General features: G+C 42.3%; 1 protein-coding gene across 1 annotated transcript in view; it reads left to right on the top strand.

Annotated features, from left to right (window-relative positions):
* The window catches only part of LOC134678132 (E3 ubiquitin-protein ligase UBR4), a 105,379-nt gene that overhangs the window by 2,122 nt on the left and 77,066 nt on the right, over positions 1 to 26,191 (top strand). The window contains exons 2-31 of the mRNA XM_063536582.1: positions 524 to 621; positions 1,534 to 1,670; positions 4,705 to 4,825; positions 5,396 to 5,586; positions 5,684 to 5,827; positions 6,354 to 6,517; positions 6,963 to 7,098; positions 7,676 to 7,798; positions 8,311 to 8,453; positions 9,531 to 9,732; positions 10,085 to 10,244; positions 11,056 to 11,222; positions 11,514 to 11,679; positions 12,081 to 12,256; positions 12,889 to 13,045; positions 13,808 to 13,911; positions 14,155 to 14,298; positions 15,520 to 15,729; positions 16,096 to 16,283; positions 16,721 to 16,901; positions 17,157 to 17,262; positions 17,469 to 17,619; positions 18,159 to 18,378; positions 18,885 to 19,103; positions 19,473 to 19,646; positions 20,201 to 20,346; positions 20,757 to 20,887; positions 24,220 to 24,403; positions 24,734 to 24,765; positions 25,240 to 25,381. Coding sequence (XP_063392652.1) covers positions 524 to 621; positions 1,534 to 1,670; positions 4,705 to 4,825; positions 5,396 to 5,586; positions 5,684 to 5,827; positions 6,354 to 6,517; positions 6,963 to 7,098; positions 7,676 to 7,798; positions 8,311 to 8,453; positions 9,531 to 9,732; positions 10,085 to 10,244; positions 11,056 to 11,222; positions 11,514 to 11,679; positions 12,081 to 12,256; positions 12,889 to 13,045; positions 13,808 to 13,911; positions 14,155 to 14,298; positions 15,520 to 15,729; positions 16,096 to 16,283; positions 16,721 to 16,901; positions 17,157 to 17,262; positions 17,469 to 17,619; positions 18,159 to 18,378; positions 18,885 to 19,103; positions 19,473 to 19,646; positions 20,201 to 20,346; positions 20,757 to 20,887; positions 24,220 to 24,403; positions 24,734 to 24,765; positions 25,240 to 25,381 — 4,617 coding nt within the window. The remainder of the gene's footprint in view (positions 1 to 523; positions 622 to 1,533; positions 1,671 to 4,704; positions 4,826 to 5,395; positions 5,587 to 5,683; positions 5,828 to 6,353; positions 6,518 to 6,962; positions 7,099 to 7,675; positions 7,799 to 8,310; positions 8,454 to 9,530; positions 9,733 to 10,084; positions 10,245 to 11,055; positions 11,223 to 11,513; positions 11,680 to 12,080; positions 12,257 to 12,888; positions 13,046 to 13,807; positions 13,912 to 14,154; positions 14,299 to 15,519; positions 15,730 to 16,095; positions 16,284 to 16,720; positions 16,902 to 17,156; positions 17,263 to 17,468; positions 17,620 to 18,158; positions 18,379 to 18,884; positions 19,104 to 19,472; positions 19,647 to 20,200; positions 20,347 to 20,756; positions 20,888 to 24,219; positions 24,404 to 24,733; positions 24,766 to 25,239; positions 25,382 to 26,191) is intronic.

Here is a 26,191-nt window from a genome sequence, read left to right as displayed (position 1 = left end):
CCATCCCACTAATCCGGGATTAAGCAGTTAAACTGTTAACCCAGTGTAATTGTGCTTGTGGCATGGTAACTCCATGTTTAACTGGTTAACCCCGGGTTAGAGAATGGTGCAAGTGGCCCTTAGAAATTTAAGTTTTCAAGTTATTTTCAGACATATCTAAAAGTCTTAAGTGCGATGTTATTTTTTACACAAGAACAGTTGTAAATTTTGGGAAATATATCAATATTTGCCAAATATAATAACAATTGCGCACTTCCCCACGCAAGATTTTACTGCAGGTGACTGTACTGTCTAAGTGTAAGGCCTGAGTGGACGCTCGGAGCGGAGCGTTCGGCGAGGCGTGCAGCGTGGCGTCGGGCTCACAAGTGATTTGAGCAGCGTGCACTAAGGCCGCTCCTATACGTTTGCATTTGTTTAACATGCACGCCGCACGCCCCGCCCCGCTGCACGCCCAACTCGAGCGTCCACTCAGGGCTTACACTTACGTTTATGAGTATTATTAACATTTATTTTTTGTTAACAGTGAAAACGAGTTTCAGAACCATGCTGAAAGATACGATCTCTTCTACACATGTTTTGCGTGCTTATCCGCGCATTTTATCACTGTCAACGCTTCAAACTGTAAGTATTTCAACTGAATATTTTCAATTAGGTATAAATGGAATTGAAAACGTAGGATTGAGATAAACGGAGCACACATCGCATATGTCCAAGAATACCTTTATCTTGGCCAAATAGTCTCTTTCCAGGCGCGACAGGAGAAAGAAGTCCAAAGACGCACCGAAAACGCCTGGAAGAGCTATTGGTCAATGAAACACCTGAATAAGGGAGACCTACCTCTATCACTCAAGCGTAGGCTCATGGACATGTGCGTACTTCCAGTTCTCACCTATGGTGCTCAGACCTGGTCATTGACGGAAGCTCAGAAGTCCAAACTCGGGGTTTGCCAGAGAGCTATGGAGCGCAGCATATTAGGTGTAAAATTAAGGGATCGAGTCCGAAACACCACCCTGCGCTCTAAGACTCGAATAATGGACGTAGCTCGGAAAGCGGCCAAGTTAAAATGGGACTGGGCTGGTCATGTCTGCCGAATGCCGGACGACTTGTGGGCCAAGTTAACCACAGAGTGGGAGCCCCACGAGTCTAACCGGGGAGCCGGCAGGCCTCGTCGGCGATGGCGGGATAACTTGGACTCCTTCTTGAGAGGCTGGCCAGATATTGCTCTAAATAAAGACGAGTGGAGGAAGAGGGGGGAGGCCTTTGCCCAGCAGTGGGACACAGTGGGCTCTGAATAATACCAAATGGAATACTTAATATCTTTAATTATTACATTACCTATGAGACATGCTTCTCTTTTAATAACGTTCACTAATCTTTGGCTGTACGTTACGAATCCGGCTACCACTTGACAAGCCTAGCCTAGTGTGGGGCCACAGGACATATGACAAATGTTAATAAGGTTTTTTATTTTAAATAAATATTTCTGTAAAGTTCATCCCTGATATTGGATTAAAATAAACGAAACATCCGCAGTGTCGCCCGACCAGCTAGGGCCAGCACGCGACGCGTTCCGCGTGATCCTACGACAGATCCTCAAGAAACTGTCCGAGGCCGGACTCAGCTATGAGGACTCCACCACTACCGCTGCTACAAATGTGTCCGTTAAGCAGGTTAGTTTCCACAACCATTGTAGTATTAACTGGAGAACTGTATAATATAGACTGCACACTAGCAGGCGTGTCTCACACCGCGATTTCGTCGCTTTCCTACAGGTAGCTAAAAGTGTATCCGTTCGGCCCAATTAGGATTGTTCATTTTTTTAGGACCCCCATTTTTATTTTATTTTTTGAAAATATAGGTTAATATAAGATACCAATTTGAATGATTTAGTAATTCGTGGCTCGGTTGAATATTTATAATTTATTGAAAATATGAGATACGACTTCTCGTAAATTACATGTCGTCGGCTGATTAGGATAATGCACAAGCAACAACAAGCATTAAAAAAATAGTTGTCATTGTCAATTGATTGTAATGTCACCTGTCGACAATGTCAGTGTCACGTGTTTCTATAAATAAAAATAACAATCGTCTGGAATGGAAAACTCGTTTATTTTGAATCATTAATTTCAAAATACCTACGCTATAAATTTGAGAAAGCTGATTCCAGAAATCTGCCTAAGTTATATAATATAACTTAGTTTTATTGGAGTATGTATCCATATAGCATCCAACTCCAACCATAACTTGGCTGAAATCAAGGGAGCAAAAATACAAATGTAAGTTACCTACATCATATATATTTTAACTGATTCGATTTGTAAGAAGATTGGATTCATAAAATCGTTACAAGCGTCCATTGCTAAAGCCCTAAAGGTAGCTTAGCACCCAGTGGGTGCTTTCTACCGGCTTGTCACCATTGTTTGGATATTGTACTACATACTTATACTACTATATTAGGAACATGCCAATTTTGCTAATTATATCCTATTATTTCAGGTCATCGTGATTCCTATTTAGATACAGTATATGTGAGATATGTAACTGCTCTTGGGCCCAGAACAAAGTTGAGCATTTTGTATTGAAACGAACGTCATATTAATTATTAATCGTCGTAATACTTTACGACCGTAAATAATGCCTGGGAACAGAGTAAATAACAAACCATACACTTCTCTTCTGGATGGTCAACAAGAAGCCATCATTGTCAGATGCTCGTGCAGAACATGATAAACGTACATTTAATGTAGTTACTATTTTTTTTGGAAACATATATAACATATTTCCCAAATTAATAAAAAAGTAGGTAAACAAAAACATGTTTTATTATTCACAACTCTTTATTAAGTCTTGTCCACCATGATATCAGCAGCTTGAACTGCAACATGTGCCTGGAAATTAGAAATTATATCTTTTTAAAGCAGTTTCAGGCTGAATTTTAAGTATGGCTATGTATTCTTGTATATTCCTTCTTTCTAGTAGGCACCATCTCTGTTTAACGGTTTGCCTTTAGATACTCTGGCTACATTACCACAGAAAATAAATAGATACCACGACCCTACCAATAAAGTGAGCTTTTAAATACTTAATTGTAGTAAATTAATATTAATTTTATACTTACATCGACGTGATTCTCACAGCAATACTGTGTGTAACACGTGAAGTAGGTAGGTATTCCAAGTTTAATTCACGGCACCATCTTTCACGTCGTAGGTCTTCGTGGATTCGAACTATTATTTTTGTGAATCATTCCCACACATAGGAACAAGGTTTTTGATATATTATTAAGCAATGAAATCTACTGTTTAGGTATTAATTATAAATCAAATTGTAACAAACAAGCGCAGCGGTTTAACTGAAAAATTTTGTTATGACAATCGATGACAATGATAACTTTGACAATACGTGAGTGACGGATTTATTTACTATGGTTCGATAACTTTTATTATGCAATGACTTTACATTCAGCCCAGGAGAAGGTCAAATTAAGGTCATAAGGATATTTGTTGAAATATCTTCAATCCTCAATTATTATATCGCAGCAAATGTCGGAAACTGTTTAAAAACCTTATATCCCGAAATGGTTTTCGAAATAGAACATTTGAAAAAAAATGAACAATCCTAATTGTGGGGTTTACCATAAGCCGCGCGTGGCGTATCTGTGCTGATCGTAATGGTAACATTCCATTTCTAACCGCAGCTGCACTACCGGTACTGAACGCGTCGCTGTCATTGTCAATTTCTATAGTAAAATGAACAGTAGTGCAGCTGTTGTTGGAAATGGACTGTCACCTTAACAGACGCGTTTTGTTAGAGAGTGAGTCTTCTGTACTTAGTACTATTATTTATTCTGTGACACTAGCTTCTTTTGAGCGTCGGCGTTTAGTCTGTGCTATGGAAAATGGTGTCGCTGCGCAGTTGCAACCTTGCATCGAGCACCAACCATAGACTAGACGCCGACGCTCGGGAGTCGCTAGTGTGGCGTCTCTCTTCGAATCGCAAAAGGGTGTCAATTTTGGAGTGCTTGATTATGGGGTAACCCTATTAGCCAAACTGGGACATATCTGCCTTATTGTGTTGGTCTACCACTTAAGTAGCTAACCAAATCAGATGATTTGGTCTGGTTTGGTTTGGGTGATTTGGTTTGGTCATCTCACTCAGATGAGTGAGATGTTAAGGTTGGATGGTAAGGTTCCCAACTCTGCATTCAATTTACAAAGAAAATGTCATCATTAATGTCAAATTTCTATGAAAATATGACGTTTATAATGACACTTATATAAGTGAGGACTTGTTCTATTCAAGTTGGTGCAAACTTGCAAAGTTGGTAAGGTAACTCGGTCTCTTAGTAGTATTGTGAGTAGTAATTTATCCAGTGTGTCGATTCTATTTTGTTGGGTTCCCAAAGGTTAAAAACGGGACCCTATTACTAAGACTCCACTGTCCGTCTGTCCGTTCGTCTGTCACCAGGCTGTATCTCACGAACCATGATAGCTAGACAGTTGAAATTTTCACAGATGACGTATAACAAATATATAACAAAAAATACTAAAAACAGAATAAAATAAATATTTAAGTGGGGCTCCTATACAACAAACGTGATTTTGTTGCTGTTTTTTGCGTAATGGTACGTAACCAATCGTGCGCGAGTCCGAATCGCAGTGGAACGGTTTCTATTTCTAATTTAAATTCGTTTCTGTTTAGCTGCTCCTCCCCATCGTGGGTCTATGCGGTATCGAAGGGGGCGGCTACCCCCAACTGGACCTGGTCATCCTCACGTCGCTGCTCAAGAGCGCCAAACTGCCCGCTCACGTCATCATACCTGGTACGTGCTTGGAAATGTACACTCTCATAGTTGTTTTTGTGACGTCTCTGTCACTGACAACGTCGTGCCACAAGGTTTCAACAGATGGCGTTATTATGTTCTATGTCGCGCTTACGCAGTGTAAGATTTGACCCGTACAAACATAGTTAAAGCCTGACCAGGAATGGCAGGAATATAAATGCTATCACGCGCCATGTTGCGGAATTTCACTGGAACGAATTTTTTCATACTATATGAGAATAACAGCGCCCTCTTGATAATGATCATATATTACTGGTCAACCCTGACCATCATAGTGTACCCATACATAGATTAAGTTAATAAAAGCTTGTTAAAAATAAGAAAAATACGCTCCTGTATGGAATTTCTGTGAGACGATTATTTGTCTGTATAGACCTTATTTTATAAAAACTTACCCTTATAAACTTTATGGGCCTGATTTAGTTAACTTATGTTTTATCCCTTTCTTACAAATACATAAGTCAAAATGACAGAAAAAGACAAACGATTATTAGCTGATTGAGGTTTGTAGCGCGTTTATGAATAAGGGGGTAAATATTTCTCATGCAGACGCCGCCACAACATCAACAACACAACCGACCGCCGCCGAGAAGCAGGCCGTCTCCAACACGCAGCGCCGCTCCGACGCACTGCTGGAGCAGCTGACCGAGCCTCTGAAGACCGCCGGCTCGGCGCTGGCGCCGCACGCGGCCGCCACCGACGAGGACACCGAGACCGCCCAGCCGCAAGCCGATATCAAGGTAAAAACTAAAACATGGGTACACTGTACACTTCCAACAGTAGGGACAGAGATAGCACGACTGTTTGGGGTGTGATCGGGATGTATGCAGCAAGCAGGCTGTCTCCAACACGCAGCGCCGCTCCGACGCGCTGCTGGAGCAGCTGACCGAGCCTCTGAAGACCGCCGGCTCGGCGCTGGCGCCGCACGCGGCTGTCACCGACGAGGACACCGAGACCGCCCAGCCGCAACCTGATATCAAGGTAAAATGGGTACACTATATACACCTCCAACAGTTGGGACAGAGATGGCACGGTTGATTGGAAGGTGATCGCTATATGCGCTCTCGCAAACGCCAACGACAGGCGGCCGCCAACGACACAGACAAGCTGATCGATCGCTTGCGCTTCGCCATCGAATCGCTTTGTGCTTCCATTTTAGTGTGAGTGACAGTTGCGTTTCGTTCGCTACGGAGCGTTAGCGATTAGCATGTTGTCTACGGGGCCAGTAGGCCTAGCACATGATTGGCGCGACAGTATCAAAGAGATAGACTCGTCATTTTCTAACTATATATGTTAACTGAAGAGGGACGGGTAAAATAATTTTTGCACACTATTCATTTACTTGGAGTCGAGACTCGACAAATAGTATCGTTGCATGGTAGAAACATAACACAACCAACTACATTTTGCTTGAAAAAACACAGATTTTTGTGCTAACCAATAAGTCAAACTTTACTTATAGGTATAAACATAACATGAAACTAATTCAGTCCATAATTGTCAACAGAAATGGGTGTCCACCACGGCCGCATCGCTCCTAATGGAGCTCAGAGCGGGCGCAGTGATTCTCAAAGTGTGCTCAGCTCTGCCGTGCCTACAACGGTATCTGAGCCGCTGGGAAACGGCCAAGGAGACGGCGGTCTCTCCACAGTTCAACTCTGACGCGTCACTGTGAGTATTAAAGACAGGTGAATATTGAGATAAGTGTCTTGGGGAGTTGGCAGGGCCGCCATGTAAGGGTAGAGGACCTAAAATAATATTTTCTCATAGTTATAATAAATCTTCTATTCCATCGATTTTAATATGAGAAATTGACAGGTTTATATACATTTTAATTGTTATTTGTTTGGTCACCTTAGTTATTACGTTTGAAAATTACAGCTTTCAAAAAAAAAAGTCATAGTGGCCAAATATATCGGAACCCTTCTTTATTTCTTAGGTCACAATATGTCGAATATGTCGCATAGCTCTTATGTCAACGAATTAAAAACTATGGGACATATTTTTGAATAAGTTATATGCACCAATATTTGGGTTAAGTGATACTATTACAACATATATATTAATTCCCTCAGAACATTCAAGGAAACGGGACTGATTAATGTTTGTGTAACAGGCAACACTTCCTCGTGAACGAAGTGCTGGTGTGTCGCCTCGCGCTGTCATTGCCTTGCCTCGAGCCGTTCACCGCCGAGCGTATATCGACGCTCAGTGACGTCAGCACCGCTTGGCTGCTCTGTGCTACTGCCCAGGTATGATATTGGTTAATACTCCACACTGTTTACGAGTGGGTCCACACAGAACTTGCCGCCTCGCGAGGAATTTTCCGCGTGAAGCAGCTCGGTCCGTGCAGAGGTGCCTTGGCCGCATTTGCCTCGGGCGAAGCACGTCTCCACCTACCGAGCTGCTTCGCGCGACAATTTCCTCGCGAGGCGGCTTGTTTTGTGTGGACTGGCCTATTGATAAACCTTACTGCAACGGAATATGGGCATGGCATCATTCATAAACGCTTGTCAAATCTAAAAAGCCCTTGATGATTGTTTGCCGTTATCCGTCATTTTGATATTTGTGTTTGTTAGAAAGGGACAAATTCTCTGTAAGTTTTAATTCTAACATTCAATGTTGCTATCAGCAGTTCATAAAATAGGGCTACTACGCACAGTTAGAAACACAAGTAGCTAATGAAATAGGTCAAGTGTTGAAAATTACCGAAACACTCTTAGCAAGTTATGTTCAATTCATTTTTTTAAACTCCTAACTTGCTGCTGAGTATATAGTTAAAAATGATAAAGGTTCTTTATTAAATCTCTACGTCTTTATATTTTACAGGCATCCTTACACCCGAAGGACGAGGAGAGCGAACAGCAAACCGCGAGCCTCGTCGAGAGCGCCCTCAGCCTGTATCATACAGTTGGAGAGACATTCCGGGAGAGTACCAGAGCGGGAGGCTATGTGAGTAATATCAGCATATGTATTTTGTATATACAATACAATACAAATACTCTTTATTGCACACCTCAATAGAAGGAAACAATACAAAAGAAAACAGAAATAAAAGCAGAGGTAAACAACAAGCGCTATTATCGCTAAAAAGCGATCTCTTCACGACAAGCTGTGGTTAGCGGAAATTAATAAATATATGTCGGCGTCCGATCGTTACATTCGTCAGGTTTTTATTTCATGACATACCATATGTCATGAGACGACTAAAGATAAATCGCTAAGCCACTCTTAAAAATATATTACAGGGTAAGTACCACCGTATAAGTATCCTAATTCAGACGAGTGTTAATAATAGTCCGCTAGGCAGGTCCACGCCTCGCGAGGGAATTGTCCGACCGAGCTGCTTTGCGCGGCAATTTCCCCGCGAGGCAGCTCGAGTTCTCCGTGGACCCGCTTGAGAGAAAAACACTCCTTTTACACAACTGTTCGTCCGACCGTCTAATTAATTATCCTCCTACTAGGTCTACCAAAACCATCTAATGATCGGCGGTTGGGTGCTCCTCTGCGGGCTGCATCACGCGCTGGCCGGCGCCCCTATGGTCACATCCGCACCGGGAAAAAGCCCAGCCAAGACACCGTCACGACCATACAATTTAACCAAAATGTAAGTAATATTCATAAGAATTGTTTGCCATATTATAGTATAATCCTTCAGGAGGCATACGTAATTTTGGATTTGTTCGAATGATAGCTTTGTGTTAATAAGTGAATTTAAAAATTTCATTGACTTGGTCGGTTGTGCCAAATCGTCTGTTATCGTTAAAACGTTCGCTATTTTTTATTTCATAATTCAGTGCTGACAGACGTTGATCAATCCGTCAATTGTGTGGTCACCATTTCCTGGCAGCTTGCAATACTAACCGCCACTTGCACCATCCCACTAACCCAGGGTTAAGTGGTTAAACCAGTACTATTTGACTCTGAGTAAACACTCAAGAGTCAAATAGTACTGGTTACCATGGTAACTCCATGTTTAACCAGTTAACCCCGGGTTAGTGAATGGGCAAGTGGCGCTAGGGTAGGGTGACCAGACGTCAGGAATTTTAGGCATATGTCAGGAATGCGGCCGGAAAAGGGAAATGTCAGGAATTTTGGCATTTCCGTTTCCCGAAGGACAAATAAACAAAACAATAAAATGGTATACAGTACAATACACTTCACTCGGCTCTCTACCTTCTTTCAGTAACGGATATTTAATTCGTAAAACATCCGTAAAAGTACATAGTCTCGGGCGTTTGCTCGCGACACGCGCACTGTTATAACGTAGAAACTGGACTAACGGTGCGCCGCGCGGCATGCCAATGCACCCCCCCCCCCCCCCCGTCCGCCACCCGCCGCGACCGCGACAGCTCATGTCAGGAATTTCGCCCGAAAATCAGGAATTTTGTCAGGACTTTTGAAATTTGTATCTGGTCACCCTACGCTAGGGTCGTCCGTAGAATGTTAGCGATCCTAGGATGCCTCCCCAAACGGCATATTGTGGGAATCGCTGGCGTGGGATTAGTGGGTAGTATCCTTCCTCTCTTTTCACAATTGAAAAAATCTGGGAGGTGAGAGTCCCACATACCTTCCCATAATAAGCCCACCTCAGGGCCAGGGGGACGATACGTAACAGCATTCCCACATCGACAAAAAAAAGTGGCGCTAAGGGTTAACAAACTTATGTATTCCTATTCCACAGGCAACAAGGGCTCGGCGCAGTCTGGGTGGCGCTCGGCGGCCGTTGCCTCGCGTGGCTCGGCGCCCTACTCTCCGACGCCCGTCTGGAGGCACTCAGCGGCGGCACAACGGGCACTAGTGCCCCGGCGCCTCTCTTGATCCTCGGGCAGCACACGGCGCACGAGAGGGAGCTGCGGCTCGCCAGCGCCGCGCCTGTACACCAGGCGAGTGTTTACAGAGACAGTACAGTCAGCAACAGAAGTTAATTTTGAAATAATTTTGAACACCTCGCCCGCTTAGCAACTTTTGCTGCTGACTGTATAATGTAGAATGACATTCGGTCGTAGCTCGGCGTTCTACGCTTGAATGCATGTGTGGACTGTGTGTCCTCCACACAGTCCACACATGCACACACTGGATATAAAAAGTGCGGTACAAGCCTCGTCGACCGTCTTCCTTATTTTCTAAAACAAACGAAAGTCACCCTAATCTACTATACAACAAGGTTCAAATTGAAAATAATCAAACTGTGTGGTTGGCCTTACGAGGTTAATATAATAACAACATTCTCAACAGCTCCTCGTCGCTCTGGGCGTCGTGTGCTACCGCAAAGCGACCAACCTCAAGCGCACGGTGGTGCAGAAACAGAATGCGGACGCCGACCCGGACCGGTCGGACTCTACAGTCTACTTCCAAGACATGACCATGTGCTCTGAGGACTCGGAGACTGACGATGGTAAGGAATTGTAACGTTTCACACTAAGGGCCACTTGCACCATCCCACTTACCCAGGGTTAACCGGTTAAACCGTTAACCCAGTGTCAAAATTGTATGGTAACCATGGTAACCCCAAGTTTAACCAGCTAACTCCGGATTAGTGGGATGGTGGGAGTGGTTAGACTGACAAGTTAAGAGAGCTGTTTTTATCGAACTGTAAAGAATATTAGCCTGCATGGAGTCAATTTGAAACACAGTTGTGACGTTACAGTCAAATTATTTATTCGGACTTATTTACCCCTGGAGCGCCCTACTGTCACACGTGTGCTGGTAACTAGTATACAGTGGCGGCGCGTCAAACATATCCATAGGCAAGCCGGGGATAATTTGGCTTATATATTTCCTTTGCAACTCTGCTCAAATGTCCAAAAACAGGCAAGCCGGTGGGAATCGGCTTTTATGGACGCGCCGCCACTGCTAGTATAGGAGTTCCATACTACGGTAATTTTGGGGCGCTCCACGGGTTAAATATAAATGTGTTAATAATTATTGCTGGCTGCCTTCTGGCGGGTTCTGCGCTCCTAGTTTTCTCCCTCCAACCTACCCCGTTAAACATCCCGGCTTCAGATTCACAGCACTTATAATCGAAAACACCCTTGTCAACTTACCCTCCTACCTTCTCTTCTGGTTCCGAGGCCTGAAAAACTAAAGTCGAATTTTCGTTATCTGCCTCTCTGTCGCTCTTGCGTATTTGAGCCATAGAGGAGCTTCTCGGTCTGTGTTATCAACTGTCTAGTATAATATGTAATTCGTATAAATTTGTCCAACAGACAGCGAGCTGCTATTCGGCCTCTGGTTCGAGTCTACCCTGGCCGCCGCCAACGCCACAGAGAACACGAGCATCGCCCGCACCGGTGGCGCTGAAGGCTCCGACGCCGCGGAGCAGCCTTCGAGGCCTCATCAGGCACTCGTGCCGGACAAATCTGAGCCTTATTCTGTGAGTAATACGGCTAACATTTGGTGATTGAGACTGTCCGTAAATATGTATACCTAGTAGTATATTTATGCAGTCGACTACCTCCCCAAAATTATAACTACCGAGGCTGCTTGGATGGACTGATGGATTTGGTTACTAAGGGTTATCACCCTTAATACCTAGGAATACCTTCCACCTGTCCAACTTCTTTATCCAATGTCATTGCGTTCCACTCTTATTAAACAAAGTGTGAGACATAATACACATTGGAATACTACCCTTATACACAACTAATTAAATACTACTTTGCAGTACATCCGACTGGCGACTGAAGTGTTCACACTACTGACGGCGGAGATCATAAGCCCGGGCTCGGAGCGGCTTGGACAGAACGCTCTGCAACTGCACGACGCGCACCAAGCGCTGCTCGCGGCGCTGGCCAAGGATCTGGACCGGGAGACGGCGCGCACTGACACAGGTTAGTGTGGTTTAAAATATTGCACATGGGCGAATCAACTTTTAGATCGACATTAATCCGTCCACGATATTTAAACTTCAATCGAAAACATACCTAATAAGTTTTGTGATCAAAGTATACTTAACACTTTCAGTGCCAATAGCCCCAATTCCTATACAAAATGAACCCGACTATCGGTGATGTGTAAACTTAGACGCCGCGGCGCACGCCTCACTCGAGCGTGAACACTAACAGATTAAACAGATATCTGACTCTTTTGTCGTAATAGTGGTGGTTAGCTGAATATCGAGATTTGTGCGTGCAACATACGCTGAATTCAACTACAGACTAACCGTTATTGATAGTTAAAAAAATAATCTTACTGCGCACTAGACTGTTTCTAAAACAACGAATCTTCCCAGGCACCATATCACCCTGCTTCGGTCCCCGCATCTGCGCGCTCTACGCGTCCTTTAGTTCCGCGCTGGTGCGCTACTTGCACAACCTGATCAGCGCGCCCGGCTTCGCGTCGCTCCAACCGGCGCTGCACCAGCAGCTGACGAGCGGCACCGAGCGCGGGAACAGCACGCCGCTACAGGTAGTTATTGTTATATTTATTTTACAAAAGGACTTACTTTTTTATCGTTTCCATTTATAAAATAAGCCGTTTTGAAAAGACACTCCTCATTTGCACGTTTCAACCTCGGCCTACAATGCCTACATATTCGCGCTCTACGGCTTCAGAGTTAAACTGCGCCCACTGACACGCATTACATCCATCGTTGACCCGAAAATTACGGGAGCCGTTATGGTTCTACATAACATATGGTTTGGGGCTTGTCACGGTCGCCATGTAAGGTGATATGAGAGCACGCAAACCAACCGAATGATGAGTAAACTGGACTTATATCGACCTGGATAAGAACCATGATTACCTTTTGTATTGTTTTGAACCCACCCGCTATCTTCAGTTACCCGTGAACAAGATACATGTAACTGCGTCGAAATATCGGGAGCTCGAAAACAATACAAAAGGTAAACACGGTTCATATAAGTCTAGTGACAGTGGTGACCGTGGCCGTGAGTAAACACTGATTTATTTGTCTATGGGTCTAGAGGATACGGCTTGGTATCTGACGCGGAGCGTGGACGCTAAGTGGAGTGCCATTTACAGCTACAGACGTCGTCGATATTACTTATGATGTTTGATAAGGTTTTGTTCCTCATCAGGTCGGGCCGCGGGTCGTGAAGCTCCTCGGCGGCATGGTGCTGGCCAAGCCGGCGGTAGAAAGGGAGAACAGCATCCTCGCGATGTGGCACAAGATCGTGAACACGTTGCAGGAGTGCGCGCTGCAGCCGCAGCCATCACAGGACCACGACTATGAAGGTAATAACATTTTCGGAAAAGCAAATTACGGTTGATTCAATATAAGGTACACACACATCTTCTTCTTCCTGGCATTATCCTGGCATTTTGCCACGGGTCAGGGGAGCCTGGGGTCCGCTTGACAACTAATTCCATGATTTGATGTAGGCACTAGTTTTTACGAAAGCGACTGCCATCTGACCTTCCAACCCAGAGGGGAAACTAGGCCTTATTGGGATTAGTCCGGTTTCCTCACGATGTTTTCCTTCACCGAAAAGCGACTGGCAAATATCAAATGATATTCCGAAAAACTCATTGGTATACGAGCCGGGGTTTGAACCCGCGACCTCCGGATTGAAAGTCGCACGCTCTTACCGCTAGGCCACCAGCGCTTAATAATACAATAAGCTTACAATAAGGTACACATACATATCAGAGGAAATTGCCGCGCCAAGAAATTCGGTCAATGTAGGCGTGCTTCGTATACGTATGCGCGGCTACGATGCCTCGGGCGAGTCACGTCTGCGTAGATCGAGGTACTTCCCGCGGCAATTTACTCCCTAGGAGGAAATGTAGACACGCGTCTTAGGTTCGTATTCTACCTGTCCAATTTCTTGGTCCAGTGTGTATTTGTGTCTCACATTTTGCTAAGTCGCAATGACATTGGACAGGTGAAATATCACCCTTACTATGCCCATGTTTATAGTATTGCAAGAAATGCTGGTCTTCCGTTTGATTTTAAAACCAATTGATATGTATAACAATTTGTTTTTGTCGCTACAGATTTGAACGTGGAACACGCACAGCTACTAGTCTACCTATTCCATTCGCTAACTTTGATGCAGAAAAAGTCTGTTCTCCTTATGACATCCAACGCTATTATTAAAGTAAGTATAGTAAGTTGTACCGGTTACAACCGATTCCATAAAACATATTATAATAATGTAATAAATCGAGACAACTCAAAAACTTGTCTAGACCAAGGCGTAATTAATAATAAAGAATGGAAACAAACATTCAAGTGCTTACATTATTTATTTATTTTGCCTTACATCACACACATCTGAATATCCTGAGTAGGTGTTTCCACCAAGTTAAATGTATATTAAGTATGTGTATGTGCTTCTCAGGTCGTGGAAACACTGGCAATAAGCGACAGGAAGCGAGCGATGACGCTGGCTCCACACCAGCTCATCTTGACCACGAGGCTGATGCTGCTTCTAGAATACCTCATGAGGCATCTGTATGATGCCCCGCAGACGTTACTGCAACAGGTAACACTCATTTTGTATAAAACATCTCGGTAGATATCAGAAATCAGGATTGTATGTAGTTATAAATTATATTTTTGAACCGCCTTTGTTATTTTTACGTCTTTTAAAGGTAGATACGAGGGTTGCACTGAAAATGTCGGGAATAGAGAAAACTGTCGCATCTAGACAGTCAATCTTTATTTTAATGCATACTTAAACTCAAACTGACCACGCATATAAATTTTCTTTTGAAAGTAATCATTCTGTAATGCACACGGCTCATAATCCCAAAGTCCTTTTTGTATGGCGATTTTGGGGCCTTAGTGGTTTTGTATGAAATTCGTGGAGTAGCCAACGGAATTGAAGTTTTTTTTACATATATATGTATATAAAAGATTTTTTTACTGTTGTCATATGAATATTTAGGAATGTCGAAATCTGCCGATATGCAACTTTTTTGGCAGTCTTTTTAATTAACAGCACAAATGCGATTTTAATTTTTGACGTCGCTTTGGAATGACATGCTTCTTTAAGATCACCCATGGGATAAAATGAAAGTGACTTTCATATTTAATTTTAACTGCAAACGAACGTACGACGAAATCTAGTTCATAAAAAAATAACAGAAGCCCTTTGTAACTTTTATTTGTTCGATGAGGGCATATTGAGAACCGTTTAAAAATATGATTCGAAAAATCACTTGGTCAAAAATTCAAATAATGTTCGACATACAATTTTCAAATTGCCAGTAATTCTTAAATACAAATGACAACCAAATGGAATATACCTTAAAAGTTTTATAAAGAGTTACATTTTTATAAATTATATGCCTCTTTCTATTATGTTATTTCTAAGTGTCCCATTCCCGAATCTTTCAGTGCGACCCTCGTAATAGCATTAGCTTAAAGGTCGCAGACAGGCACTAAATGTGTAAATTTCCCAAAATGTATTGGGCTTGCTAAACCAATGTTATTACCCAAAACGTCAACAGAATACGTCTCACTCTCTCATTAAGCTAAATGTGAGACGCAATACACATCGGACAAAGAAATGGATAGTTGGAAAACCACCCTTACGCAACGATTCTTATTTTATCTACTGGGTCTGTCTTTTTGCACAGTTTGCTGACGAATGACACATGGATGCGTACAGTTGAAAGTATGGACTCTGCTGCAAATACTAAACACTTTTCATTTGATTGTCAATGACTATGACACAGTTCTATTTTCGTGATTTCCACAGATCGAATGGAACCTTGTAATAGCAACAGGCCTCGTGCAATCGCCCACCGACTCCGCTAACGCCAAAACGACCACAGAGAGCGGTCAGATGAAGACGCGCATATACTGCGAGGTGCCGCACATTGAGACCGCGTACCGACGGCTGTCGTTGAGCGAGACATCGATGCGACCCAAGTTTTATGCGCTCACCAATTCGGAGATTAATAATCAGGTGAGACAAAACTTTAGAACTAGGGGACTTCAGTTATTTAAGGTCCGATGTGAACTTCTTAATAGGTAGTGTGGCCGATTTCAAAAGTCCGTACGAAAGACCACCGGAAGAATGACACATAATGTATTAGAAACTTATTGTGTCATAAATGAAGAATGTGCATAAAGTCTCGGAGGAACCAGAGATGTAAAAACTTTGATGGACGTTCCATAAAATTGGCAAAACAGATATACAACAAATAAACAATGAGTTTATCTTCCTAGAAGGAGTAAGTCTTAATTCCATAGTCGTTTTCTGCATAATTTGTTTTGCACCTAAAATTATGTCACATCATTTTATGGTTCTTAACCCATATTTTGTATTCAGGAAAACCCGAAATTCGACGGTCTAGCATGCAACTTCGTGCTCGGCACGCCGCACAAGCTAAAATACCCGCTGCTACTCGACGCTCTGCTGGCGCTCCTCAACTCCGCTTGCGTTTGCGACAATCCCGCGTCGCTGTCGTCTCCGGCCGCGCTCTCGGCGGCGCACTACTGCTTCCAGACTGCGTGGAGGTAAAATTAAATCCTTCAATAGCAATAACTATCAGATGAGAGTAAAATATAACGTATTCTGTGCTTGTCGGATTACTTGCAACGATCCACTGAGACTAGAATGGTAACAGAAATGTATGACGTAAAAAAAATTACGTTGCGTTCTATAGCAACCTTGCAATGATCCCATGGTCAGATTTTGTTTGAATGTCCTGGTCATGGCACCACTTGTAATCACCCATTTTATTTGAAGCCAGTTAGCCGTGAATCGGAACTAGCGACCAAAATTACCACAGAGTAAATATAGAAGCAACTCTCAGCTGTATGCAATAGGGAAATAACAATTCGATTCAATGTGTCTCTGACGAACTGTGTTCCCAACCATAGTTGCACGCGTAAAGTGCTTATTTTTAAGACGTTTCATTGTGTAAATAACTCAATTACAAATATTTCCCCAGACTCGTCGTGAGCATGCCACCAGCGACGCCCCACATGGATAAGCTCCAAGCCGGCACGCAGGCCGACCTGCCGTCGCCACTGCCGCTCCACGCCATCATTTGGGCGCCGAGAGCGGATAACAAGAAGGTTTTCAATCCCTGGCTGAAGGACGCGCTGGTCAAGCAGGGCATGTATACACAGGTATGTATTAAAATGTCCATGTATCCCAAGTTATGTTTCACTCGGGCCTGTAAAACGCATTACCTGGCAATAAAATTACTGTTATCGTCTTTAGAATGATTAGTAAGTACAGTCGACGTCAAAAATATGTTTACACTTTTGCATCTTACTCCCTTGTAATAAGGCGAAAACTGTAAACATATCTTTGACGTCGACTTTACATAATGTTGGTGATAATGATAATATTAAAATTTAAACATAAGTATTTCTAAACAGTATGCGGAAAACTTGCTCGCTGGAGTGAGTACGTCGTGCGACAACATGAAATACCACCTCTGGCTCGCCGGGGAAACTATCAAGCATCTCAAGGATAATATTACGCGTAAGTCTTGTTTTATTCTTATAAATAAGATAGTTATTAGGCAAACATAGACAATGATTTTTGGATTTTTTTTTAATTTGCAAAGAATTTCAAAGAATAGGCAATTGTACTTGTTGGCAATAGTTATCGAATCACTAGTTGAATTGACTTTGACATGTCTTTCATATAGTTTACAAAACTGACCTTTTTTTAATGTTCCGTAATAGCGAATGGTCTGCCAGCGCTGCTGGACGTAATATCATGCGATGCGGCGTTAGTACGCTTGAAGCATAGCCTGGGAGACGGCGCGTGCGCCGAGGTGCAGGAGTTCATTCCTGACCTGCTGAGCCTGCTGGAGACCGCGTTCGAGTGCTGTCGGTGAGTTGTGCTCTACAATTTGAGCTGTTACCATTTAATTTTAAAAGTTATCAGTGTTATCACTCGAAACATCAACCGTACTTTATTTTGTCGATAAAGGGGCTTACAGGAACTTAATAAGAAAACGACGAGTGTCTTTTCAAAAGGCTTATTTTTGTACGGTGTCCATAGAGAAATAAGCCCTTTTGAAAAGACTCCTCAAACATTCTATAAGAGATTAGGTAACTATAAAAAAATTAAGTTATTAATATGTCAATTAAGTTGCCCGATACGCTACTAAATCTGTTTGATTTTATGCAAAAAATAATAGTTTTATTGAGTTGATTGGCCATATCAGTACCTGGGTGCCTAGCCAAGATGCCAAACGTACGCTAATGTCTCTCTGTCGCACTATTATGTAAGAATAGAAGAATATGTAAGAATAATAGAGAGAGATTACCGTTTCGTTCGCTACGGCGCATACACGTAGGTGTCACTAGGTGGACACCTTGGGCCACTGACATATAAAAATAGAATTTGAACTACATTGTATTTCGCAGACTAAGCGCCGATTTCGAACTAGAAGGGCTGATGGAGAGCTCCAACAATCCGTCAAAGGCGGCCGTCCGGCGCGCCCGCATGATGGTCAGCGGGACCAACATGCCTGCCATCCTCGCGTCCAACACGCTCGGCTGCTGGCTCAGCATGCAGCTGCCGACCACCGCGGCCGCCGCGCTCGAGCGGCTCTGCTCGCCGCCACCGATGGCCGCAGTCAACATGGTATGTTCATCATCATATGTGACGTATTCAACTAAGAGATACCACATTGTCGGTTAAGTTGATTTGAAATTCATTATTTATGGAAATAGTGTGAAATGTACAATACGTACCCTATTGGTTGAGAATGACACATATATTTAAGTGTAAGACTCTTGTCGGTGGAGCAATTTTCATGTCTGGGTGTCCGCTGCCTTCTCTTTTACAAAGTAGTTAAATTTATAGTAGGAACGAAAATAAAGGAATGAAAGAATAGGAAAAAATAATCGCGCAGTCATACTGGCTGGTATTCAGCGATTGACACTGTGATCGACCGAATGTGGTTGCGTCATATTCTTCTTGGAAATTATAAGCAACCCACCTAAGCAAGCAACCTAACTTAAGAGGCAACACCATACGGAAGTATAATGAGACATAATGCGCAGTTTTCAAATAAAGTATTATCGGTAACGGATCAAGCAAATCGCATACGTAATTATTATCATAATAATACGATTCTTTTTTCTCAGGAACAATACCAATCCCACATCATACCGCTAGAGAGCGCCGTCCTAGCCCTCGTCGCCTCCCACATCGAACTTATCAGCGCCAACCAAAAATACTCCATCGGGATGTCTCTGATGACGCTCGCGTACTCCGCGGCGAAGCTTCTAGAGATCGCCGCGCCGAAGATAGCCGAGAATCCTACTTTAATGAAGAGGACGCTGGATCTCGTGGTACCCGCTTTGGTAAGTTTCAGTTGTCCTCGAACAGATTTAACGTCTTTAACATTCTCATTTTAATTTGTACTTTAACCGTCACATTCCTGACAAAATGTATGAGCTTTGACATTGACCGTCAGTTTTGTGACGATTGCTAACCGGCCGTTAGGTTAGGAACAGTAGTTTATTTAGTCTGCTATTGTTATGCTCAAAGATTTATGCGGGTGCTCTTCACAAATAAAATAAATAAATTAATGTACGGGTGTTGTATTAATCTCGTTGAATAATCTATAACGTTTTTAATGTCCGGTGAATATTTTATCTTCAATATGTTATTTGGTTTCTAGTTAAGATTAAGTTTTGGCGTTATTATTATAATATGTTTGCATTGTACAGACGGACGGCCGCCTACAATTCATGTCTCCCGAGCCACTCGGCGCTACGCTGAACATTCTAGTGCCCGTTGAAACCAAATCAGTGCAACTCATACACGAGCATATACTGAAGACCACGTATCCTGTGCTGGTCGATCACCTTCACCGGTCCACTGAGAAGACGCTGCGGCACATGGTAAGAGAAATTGAGTAAATAATTGTTATTTTCAAAGATAGAAACTTCACATAACGCCCTCGTAGCCGCGGCCATAGATTTCTGCCAGTTAAGTCCAAGAAAAGTTTGCAACGATTTTGACAGCACACTCAGTGGAAATGTTATTTATACGTCATAGGTTCATAGAAGTTTCAATCGGTACAGACTTATCTTGGCCTAATCTATTACGTTTTTATCTCAATATCGTGGTCACGGCACCACTTATTGTAACCGTATTTTTAATTGAAAGTCGTCGAGCTGCAAATTCGGAGTGTGTTGCGACAGTGTACAAAATTGAGATATAGCTACTAAAAAGCTTTATGTAGTAGCTTTCCTTTATCAAATTAGTGGCATAAATACAATCCATGCTCTACGATTTTCCATTTTCTGGCTCTCTAGTTTCCTCAATAGGCTCGATTTGCTATAAATACTTTTAACAGTTTGACAGGTATCAGAATTGACTACCTGCAACTGTAAAATAAACTTTATGTTGTTACTCAAATATCTTTTTGGTAAAACTTTTGTTTCAACCGTAGGTAAACTACTGGGAGAAAGCCCTAACCAAGGCCGAAGGCAGGCTAGCATACGAGACCGTGTTCGCCGACGATTCGGAATACGTCCTCGCGAAGATTCTCCTGTCCGTGCCCAACGCGAGGGTCGCGTACGCAGAGAAAGTTATTGAGTAAGTTGTAGTGTTTAGTTTTAAGTTTATAAACTACATATGTATGTTAGTCTGTAAGGTGTTTGAAATATGGGCCTTGTAGCCTGATTTAAATTTCTAAATAAATAAATAAAATGATAATGTGTAGAAGACTAATCTATTTAACTGAACAAGTTTATTTGAGATACTTTTATGGTGTGTGAAGTTTGTACTGACACAGTGTGTGCCTGATACAGTTATTGGCGTCTCCATAGTACGGCAGAAAGAAACAAGGAAAGACGTCTTATTGTTAAGAGTGGCCATTACTATGGAGCGGCCTATAGCTAGCAGTCACCCTGTATAAGTGATATAAGTGGCATATTTTGATAACAAAGCGCTGAACGCTGATCTCATAGCGTCATTAATACTTTACTACTTTCTTTTGTTCCCAGTTTATTCATAAAGATCTTCGCTGGGTGCGAGAACAACGAGCTCAGCAGCTCCCTCTGCATATCGATATGCAAATACATCGGCATCGCGGATCAACAGAAGTTGGCCAGTCTGCTGTCTCACATCTGTACCAGTATGTGACATTTATATTATTACATTAATTCTACAGATCACTGAATATGCTACAGCAGCGGTCGGCAACCTTTTTGCAGCCAAGGGCCACGTAGTAGTTAACGAAGATGTCGCGGGCCGCACTTTGGTAATATTTGTGACTTTAGCAGACATTGTCGTTCGTCAGTATTACATACAAAATAGCCGGGGAGGCTCGCGGGACGCAAGCGAGAGGTTGGCGAGCCGCATGTTGTCGACCGCTGTGCTAGAGGGAGATAACGGAGAGATGCAAGCGTTCTTATTTGTTCACGTGTCTATCTTCTGGTGCACGCTTTCAGACCCGACAATCGAGATTTACTAATTTAATATGAGGATCATCTGTCCAATATCTTGGCCTAATTTAATTGCGTCTCAATCTCTCATTAAGCAAAATGTGAGACAAAATACACATCAGATAAAGAAATTCGACAGATGGGATACCTACCATCCGTAGATGGGTTTAAACGGGCTAATAGAAGCGTGCGCGAGGTTTTACCACGTTGTGACTTGAATTGTAAACTTGACATAATAAGGAGCTGATAAGGAGATAGTATAGTCACCTGTAATAATATGTTACTCTTCGAAGGCCGCAAAAATATCTGACACGATCTTATTTGTAGAGCCCTAAGAGCGTGTCACATATTTTTGCCGCCTTCGGAGAGTAACATACTAGTGCAGGTGACTGTACAGTCAGCAGCAGATATACCTGAGCGGGCAAGGTGTCCAAGAAAACATATACACTTCAATCGTCACAAAAATAAGGACATCTAAGATGTCATTTTCACGTAGGCTTTCAGGTCGTCACAAATACCTTAACTTCTGAGTTTTTCTTTAACACATACACCCTTATTTAATCACAATGACAATAACGGTTAAAAAGTCAGTGGTAACTAAGCAAATCAAATTCAAGCTGCTGTCATTAATACCTATACGCACTGCCAATCACGTAGGTCAGCAGCCAGGGTGCCACCAGTTGCTAAGCAGTTGTTATTTTAATGGTAACTAAGCATCAACATTTTATCCGTTTAACTTTAAAATAAATACTGTAGCACTACGAATTGACACCTCCTTTCTTAAAGAAGTATTTTATCGTTAAGTGTCAAACTTATACAATAAATAAGTAGGTTCTACTAGAATGATCGGTTTTTTTATTTTAACTGTCATATGCGGCTGTTCTTCCAAACCGTTGATCATATTATATACCTATGTTAATATATTTATTCAGCCCACTTATTGTAGTAAAATATACTATACAGGGTGGCCCATTTAGATCGGCCAGTATGGGAAAATCTGATACTATAAGATATACACCGATCTCTTCTTAAGAATCATGTCATCGATTTTAGTAACACGAAAAACTGCATTCATACATTAAAAAAAATGTGTACTCAGCTCGGGAATCGAACCCCGAACGTTTTGAAAAATAAAACTAAGACTATTTCTATTTAGATAGCGATTGTGTAGGTCTTAAGCAATAAATGTTACTATGAAACATGATGTCTGAAATTAATAAAATGCATTGTTTTCATGTCCTTTAATTTAATTTAGTCAGTTTTCGAAGAGACCAGCATTTTTAGGGTTCCGTACCCAAAGGGTAAAACGGGACCCTATTACTAAGACTCTGCTGTCCGTCCGTCTGTCCATCCATCCGTCCGTCCGTCTGTCACCAGGCTGTATCTCAGGAACCGTGATAGCTAGACAGTTGAAATTTTCACAAATGATGTATTTCTGTTGCCGCTATTATAAGTAACAAGAAATACTAAAAACAGAATAAAATAAAGATTTAAGTGGGGCTCCCATACAACAAACGTGATTTTTGAGTAGTAAATATCAAATGGCATTCCGCACAGGAGTAATCTAAGTAACGCCCACTGCGGGTTCAAACCTACAACGTCCTGATAGAAAGTCGTACATACGCTACATGTGACATTATCTTCAAAAATTATATAAACTAATGCGAAATTAAGTTTTTAAGTTTTTAGGTTACAGTTTTTCTTTTTATTTTTAATATTTTTAAATTTGATGTATATTGTATAATTCAGTGTGGTTTTTTTTTTATATGTTATTAGTATGTTTTTTCTTTTTTTTTTGTTTTCCTTTTCTTTCGTTGTTGTTCAGTATGTATAAATTTTAGTGTCTCTCTCTTTTTTATGTCTGTTTTTTGTGTGTCGCTGGCGTATGTGTTGTCGTCTCATAGTTTTAAGTCAGGTCCCCACTGAAAACCAGCGCCACGGATTGCCGCGGCATTATGCTGAGTGGGGTCCTATTTTAGCGTCCAATGTTTTTTATGTTTGTATGTCTTTGTTTTCTAGATGTAATATGTTGTGGCGTTAAATAAATGTATTTTCTTTCTTTCTTCTTTCAAATTAACATAAAACCAGAAGACACAAATTAATAATAGAAATGAAACCCAAAAAAAAAAGCTGTAATCTCTAGGTGCGTACGACTGAGATTTGAACCCGCGGTCTCTGTATTGAAAAGCAAACGACTGTTACTGAGACCACGACGTGCCTTGACAATTGGCTCTAAATTCGGCTTCAGTTAGCTTTTGCTATGTGTCATTCGTCTTGACGATTCTGTTAAAAGAAATAGTTTGCAGTAAGTTGACCGAAAGGCTCCTGTCAAATGGTTGAAGGGCAAAACGTGAGATAGATGTATGTGATGACAAGACTGTACTGCTTTCGATGATTGTCAAAACGCTTTACCTGAAATTAGCATGGCTATCTTTTATTCAATATTCGACCATACTTGTATGCTTTAAAGTCTATTTTTCCATATTGTTCAGATATATTTGACACGTTGACCGCTTAGATACCATTGGTTTTTTGACAGCTAAGGTATCAATGACTTGTTGTAAGTGTAGAAATTAATGAATAGCGACTGTTAACATATTTGTGACACGTTGAGCGCTCACAAGTAAATACTACCATGACAGTCAACAACTTTTTGACAGTTTAAACGTTTACCTCTCTTTGAGCACCTGGAGTGTATAGCGACTTCTGCTGCTGACTGTACTATCCTTAATATTAACGCACGCCCCTTTGGAAGGTCAGACATTTCGTAGCGTAAAATGCAAACTTAACTTTGACCGAACCGTTCTGCTATCTCGTTCAGTACGGATACGATTCGCGTGATAATACAGTATCCGTGACTTTCAATCGCGCCCTGTTAAAAAGGGATGGATATTTCCATAATAGGCCTGCTGCTCTGTTTAACCTATTGCTGCGTTATTATCATCTATAATAGCCTGAAATAGTTACATCAAGATTTGATAAATAAATGTGAAATAATTAACAAAGTCTCAATCCATAACAGTCACAGGCGCCAAGCGCTCAGCGAACGCATCCCCCACCGAGACCGAGCTTCCCACACCAACATCCACGGCGCCCGAAGGAGGCGCCCACGCGTCGCTAGCGCTCCGCAACGCGCTGCGCAGCGTGTTTAGAACAGAGGGTGAAGCGCCCGCGCGGGCTGGAGCCCCGGACGCGCCCGCAGGATCGTAAGTATCTTATAAATATGGCTACATCTTGACCAAGGGCCTTACTTAAAGCAGTAATGCAGTTTTAGCTGGATTTTTCTTAGGCCATTTGTTATGATTTTCGGCTTTTATAGTGTCTGGTCAATTGTCAAATTTCTACGAATAAAGGACATTTACATTATAACCTTCAGTACACACCTTCGATTGGTTCTGTTCAAGTCGACGCAAAGCAAGCAGGATGGTATCCAATTTCTTTGTCCAATGTGTATTGCGTCTCACATTTTGCTTAATAAGAAAGCGAGACGCAATGACTTTGGAAAACTGTGTTTAGTAACTTTTTTTTTGTTATAGATCCCAAGCGACGAGACCTGCGGAAGGTGATGGTACGTACATCTCATTTTATAGTAATCAACATGCTCAACTAATAAAAGACTACTGCTAAAATAAGGGCGTTAAACACGAATATTTTCGTACATTGACTCGCCATTTCCTATCTCTATTGCGCAGGCATAATTATATTGCTGTCTCGCACGCACAGTAACGTTGACCGCCGGCATTATCGGTAGGTAGGAACGGGCGGGTCAATATACGACATTCTTCGCGCTCAGCACCCCAACTTTGTATATTTAACTTGTCAAATTTGTAACCCTTTAACCATTTGACATTCCTTTCTAGTCATTCGGTTTCGAACCGTAATTCTTATAGTAGAGATGCGTTTTTGTTTTAAGTATGATGGCAAATATGTTGCCGCAACGGACTAAAGGGTTAAAGCGATCAAAAATATTTTTTATGTAAAGAAGTATTTCTTTTTTCATAAATAGTTTTTATGAAATTATCGACCAAAATCCTTGTAACAGAGAGCTGGGTGGACAGCGAGACAGACAAGACCGTGCTCGTCGAAGAGGCCGCTGCCCTCGACAAGACGATACTGCTCACAGACGTCGCCAGCGACAACGCGGCACTCCTCACCGCTATATGCAAGCACATCGTGCAACATTGGTATGTCTCTTGGTACACGGTCACAGAATAAATAATACTACTAGGTACAGAACATTCACTCTAATAAGACGCGTTACGATTAGGACAGATATGACCGCTAGGTGGCGCAAGCGCCACGCGCGGCTTATGGCTAGCCACCAAAATTGGTGTGGGACGGATGTACTTGTAGCTACTTGTTGCGACGCGACGAAATCGCGGAGTGAGACACGCCGGACACGAGTGCCACGGTTATCACATTGCGGATCCGAACGCCGCGCCCGTGTATGAGAGTGACAGCGCATGTATGTAGCGATATCCCACTCGCACAACAGAACGGCGCACTGTGTAACGACGAATTGTGGTTGGTCATGACAATTTTCTGTTTTTCGATGGTAACTTTTTATGGTGTTGACAAAGAATTGTACAATTTGTGAGGGACAGTCCTAATTCCCAAGGTCATTACTAAATTTCATAGAATTCCGTTCCACTTGTATGGCGTCGTTCCACAGTGCGGCTCGCGATTCCGCCTCCAACGTACCACCATATGCAAGCACATCGTTCATGTTTCTTCATTCATTTGTTCGTTCATGTTTGTTCGGCATGTTTTTCCTTATGCCTGGGCCACACCAACGGGAAAAGCTGTTGATAATTCCAATGTGGCCGTATGAGAAGATTATCGCGATAATCAACGGCGTTTCCCGTTAGTGTGGCCCCTGCATTAAAAGCTAGATTTAGCACTTGGTACTTGCTAAGCTAGTAAAGTAATAAGTTAAGTGAGTAGTAGCTCGGATACCGAACTTGTACTGTATCAGCACACGTTGACAGTCAGGA

The sequence above is a fragment of the Cydia fagiglandana genome, chromosome Z (assembly GCF_963556715.1).
Source record: "Cydia fagiglandana chromosome Z, ilCydFagi1.1, whole genome shotgun sequence".
NCBI lineage: Eukaryota > Metazoa > Arthropoda > Insecta > Lepidoptera > Tortricidae > Cydia > Cydia fagiglandana.
The sequence above is the reverse complement of the archived record's forward strand: the minus strand, read 5'-3'. Positions and strand labels throughout refer to the sequence as shown.